Here is a 3468-nt window from a genome sequence, read left to right as displayed (position 1 = left end):
AGCGCCTACCATTGAAGATGCTTCTACAACCACAGCTGCTTAGCTACGGCTTCTTCGGGTAGATAGCGTCCCATGGCTTGTTAGAAAAATTGGCCACCAAATTTGGTTAGCCTAAACACGGCATTAGATCCAGAACGCCACGGGGCGTGCATCCTCATAACCATTGGGTCGCCTGAACACGTTGCAACTGCGAGCTCGTGCCGATTCGAGTCGCAGCTCCCCGTCCTCGCTGTGCTTGACACCAAAAGTGGTGATGCGGACCACGACGCGCGGAGGCGCGACGAACAAATCGGAATTCTCGCCTTTGCGACGTATGTGGTCGTCGTCCTCGTGCCACAAGTGCTCCACGAGGCAGAACCTGGTGCCGCCCATGTGCACAAGCCTGGCGCCCAGGTGCAGCGGCGACTCTCTGTTGAAAAGCCTCTCCTCGCCGAGCTTCCAGCGCGGCAGGGTCGTAAGCCCGGCGCTGACGGGCACGACGTCAGAGGAGCAGAGGTGCCCGGTGCCGCCCTTGTGGCGGCAGAGGCCAACCCATGCATGCATCCAGCTCGGGGAGATAGTATGCCTGGCCGGAGAATGGTAGCTTCCAGCTGCCGTGGCACGTCCACTCGAGGCGCTCGGTGTCGAAGGAGAAGGTCCCCTCCTTCATTGGGACCCACTTGCTGGCGGAGACGACCACGGTGCGGCCGTCCGGGTGCAGGGCGTGGCAGTAGCGGCTGCTGGCCGTGAATGGCAGGCGCGCCTGCGGCGTGCCGACGGCAGTCCAGACCCACTGCTGCTGCACGCGCGGCCGGTAGAGGAAGTGACCGTCGCTGGTGGGCCGCAGAGGCGGCGGCGAGGGCGGGTCGCCGAGGTAGTGAGTTTTGTTGATGAACAGGAAGATCTTGCCGCCGATGGAGACGAGGATGGCCCGGCCGTAGCCCATGCGGAAACTCGGCCACGGCAAGGTGACCACGGCCGACGTGGCCGTGTCGAAGGCGGGGATAGCGGGGCAGATGTCGGGGGGCTTCATGGCGATGATCTTGGTACCGTGGGCGAGGAAGGCGTGCGAGTTGCCGTGCACGGCGCCGAAGCGGGCCACCGGCGGCTCGGCGAACGGCTGCAGCTCCTCATGGACGCCGACGCCGGTGTCGGAGTCCAGGGCGTCCACGTCCACCTTGTGGACGCTGTACCCTTCCTCCCAGTCGTCCAGAACTAGCACTACGTCAGGTGCTAGAATTGCCGGCACTTTCTTGCCGGCACTTCTCAAATGTGCCTGCATTTGTAATCTTTGCCGGCATTTTTTGGGTCTGTGCCAGTAATTCTCATCGATTTCTCGGCAAATTTTCAAAAGTGCCGGCAATGCTCAGTATTACCGGCACTTTATCGAGTGCCTCCAGTCGTTTTCGTGGCAAATTTTCAAAAGTGCCGGCAATGCTCAGTATTACCGGCACTTTATCGATATGCCTCCAGATGTTTTTGTGGCAAATCTTCAAAAGTGCCGGCAATGCTCAGTATTACCGGCACTTTATCGATATGCCTCCAGATGTTTTCGTGGCAAATCTTCAAAAGTGCCGGCAATGCTCATTACAGGCATACAGGTAACTGCCAGCAATTTCTTTCGCTGGCAAATCTTCAAAAGTGCCGGCAATGCATCACAGACATACAAAAGCATCACAGACATCACAGATATAGCAGTAAAGATGCATCACAGGCATCACATATATAGCAGTAAGATGCATCACAGGCATCACAGGCATAGCATGTCAGGCATTACATACAAAAGCATGTCAGGCATTACATACAAAAGCATCACAGGCATCTTAAGTAGCATGCCCACTGGTAGGCATCAAAAGTAGTTCAGCAGTTCAGCACTTACTTCAGCAACTTAGACAACTAACAGTCCATAGCAACTAAGACAACTAATACTCCATAACTAACTGGATGACTCAGGGAAGTTGAGCACTTACTCTGATGACTCAGATGAATCAGAGTCATCACAGTCATCAGGTAGACTGTGGATCATCAGAGCAAGCTTACCTTTCATGTCAACGTAGAATTCAAAGATGTAGATGGCTCCTTCTTTGATCTCATAAGTATTCATAGCCTTTGACCAACCAGTTGCTATGATTGCATTCTTGGCCTTCCCCTTTGCCATCTTCATGGTCACTTTAAAGCGTGCATTGCTGTCGGTGTACTCTAGAGAAAGAGTAACATCATTGCCAGGAGCATCATCAATGAACCTTTTCAGGTACTTGGCAGTGAACTTCTTTCCAATATCCTGTCAACCATACAATGTATACAATCAGTTCCAATCAGCAACAGTAATAGCATTCTTATAGTACTCAATAGTAATGAAGGTTAGGTTTTGTATTTTTACCAGCTTGCATTTATTCTTTATCACTGCTGACTTGGTCATCCTGTAGACATAGTACTCAAATTCCTCTGTTGGAAAGTGGTTGCAGTGCTCATTAAGGAAATCGACTTGACCTTTTGTCAAGTACATGTCATTTCCAAACATGCAGTGCTCATCAAAGTCATGGCTCCCACTTACCAGTGGCCCTAGTTGTAACAAAGAGATATGTCATTGTTAAGTAATGGAAGCCTACATTAGTAAAAATAAATAAATAACCACATTGATGTTAACCAACATTGATGTTAACCCACATTAGACTAGAGATGATGTTAACCAACAGGAAGAAGAAGGAATCAATTGCAATTTCATACCTCTGAAGACCCCAAGGGATTGACAGTCACAGTCAGACTTGTCACACATGGTAGCGTCTGAGCTTGAAGAACCGGAGTACAAGCTTGGATCACTGTCAATTTCAATTGGAGATCCCATCTAGAAGGTTGAAGTTATAATATTAATAGACAACTCAAATTAATATCAAAACAATATGAAGACAGACAGACAGTAATGCATATTAACTGAAGACAGTAGAGCAACTAGATGGTTGGGCTTCATTTGCATGTACTATTTTCTAAGGCTAGGAGCTAAACCAACAAGATAGTAGGAGGAACTGATCCAGACATAATTAAACCACTTCAAACAGTTGCATATGTTTTTATACTTATTTGTCCTATGCTACTGCTTATGTATCTGCATATCTCAATACAATTATCACCAGACATTATCACCAGACAATTGGTAAACAGAGACAGTTTCTATTGCCTTGTAACTCATCCAACAAAAGCAAATGCCATGTTAAACAAGTCATTATCACCAAGCACAAAACAAATTTATCTCTTGCGTTTCATTTGTCTGAATAGCCAAAAAGACTTGGCAGTTGACAATAGCCAAAAAGACTTGACAGTTCCATCTACCACCAGCACCACTGGATGCACATGCCAGTACATGCAATCAAAGACCACCCAATGAAACCCTAGATAATTAAACCATCAGAAATCCTAGAAATTCTTCATAAGCAAGCATAATGGCTTTCATATGAACTATGATTCCCTATTATGCAAGCAGAGATAGGCAGC

The 3468-nt window shown here is 48.4% G+C and overlaps 1 protein-coding gene across 1 annotated transcript; it reads right to left on the bottom strand.

Moving 5' to 3' along the window:
• Positions 1 to 1945: 1945 nt before the first annotated feature.
• Positions 1946 to 2807, bottom strand: LOC127315403 (uncharacterized). Its single transcript, XM_051345896.2, has 3 exons — positions 2707 to 2807; positions 2360 to 2541; positions 1946 to 2260 (listed from the first exon to the last, which is right to left on the bottom strand). Exons 1-3 carry the CDS (start codon positions 2753 to 2755, stop codon positions 1946 to 1948), a joined length of 546 nt encoding a protein of 181 aa, XP_051201856.1. The 5' UTR covers positions 2756 to 2807.
• Positions 2808 to 3468: the final 661 nt, after the last annotated feature.

Source organism: Lolium perenne, chromosome 7, assembly GCF_019359855.2.
Source record: "Lolium perenne isolate Kyuss_39 chromosome 7, Kyuss_2.0, whole genome shotgun sequence".
NCBI lineage: Eukaryota > Viridiplantae > Streptophyta > Magnoliopsida > Poales > Poaceae > Lolium > Lolium perenne.
The sequence above is the reverse complement of the archived record's forward strand: the minus strand, read 5'-3'. Positions and strand labels throughout refer to the sequence as shown.

Bases quoted from the DNA above. Each gene is read 5' to 3' on its own strand.
- LOC127315403 (XM_051345896.2), bottom strand. From the start codon at position 2,755: ATGTGTGACAAGTCTGACTGTGACTGTCAATCCCTTGGGGTCTTCAGA. The intron at 2,542-2,706 runs GTATGAAATTGC...TGTTACAACTAG, and splicing joins ATCCCTTGGGGTCTTCAGAG to GGCCACTGGTAAGTGGGAGC. The intron at 2,261-2,359 runs GTAAAAATACAA...TATGGTTGACAG, and splicing joins TAAAGAATAAATGCAAGCTG to GATATTGGAAAGAAGTTCAC.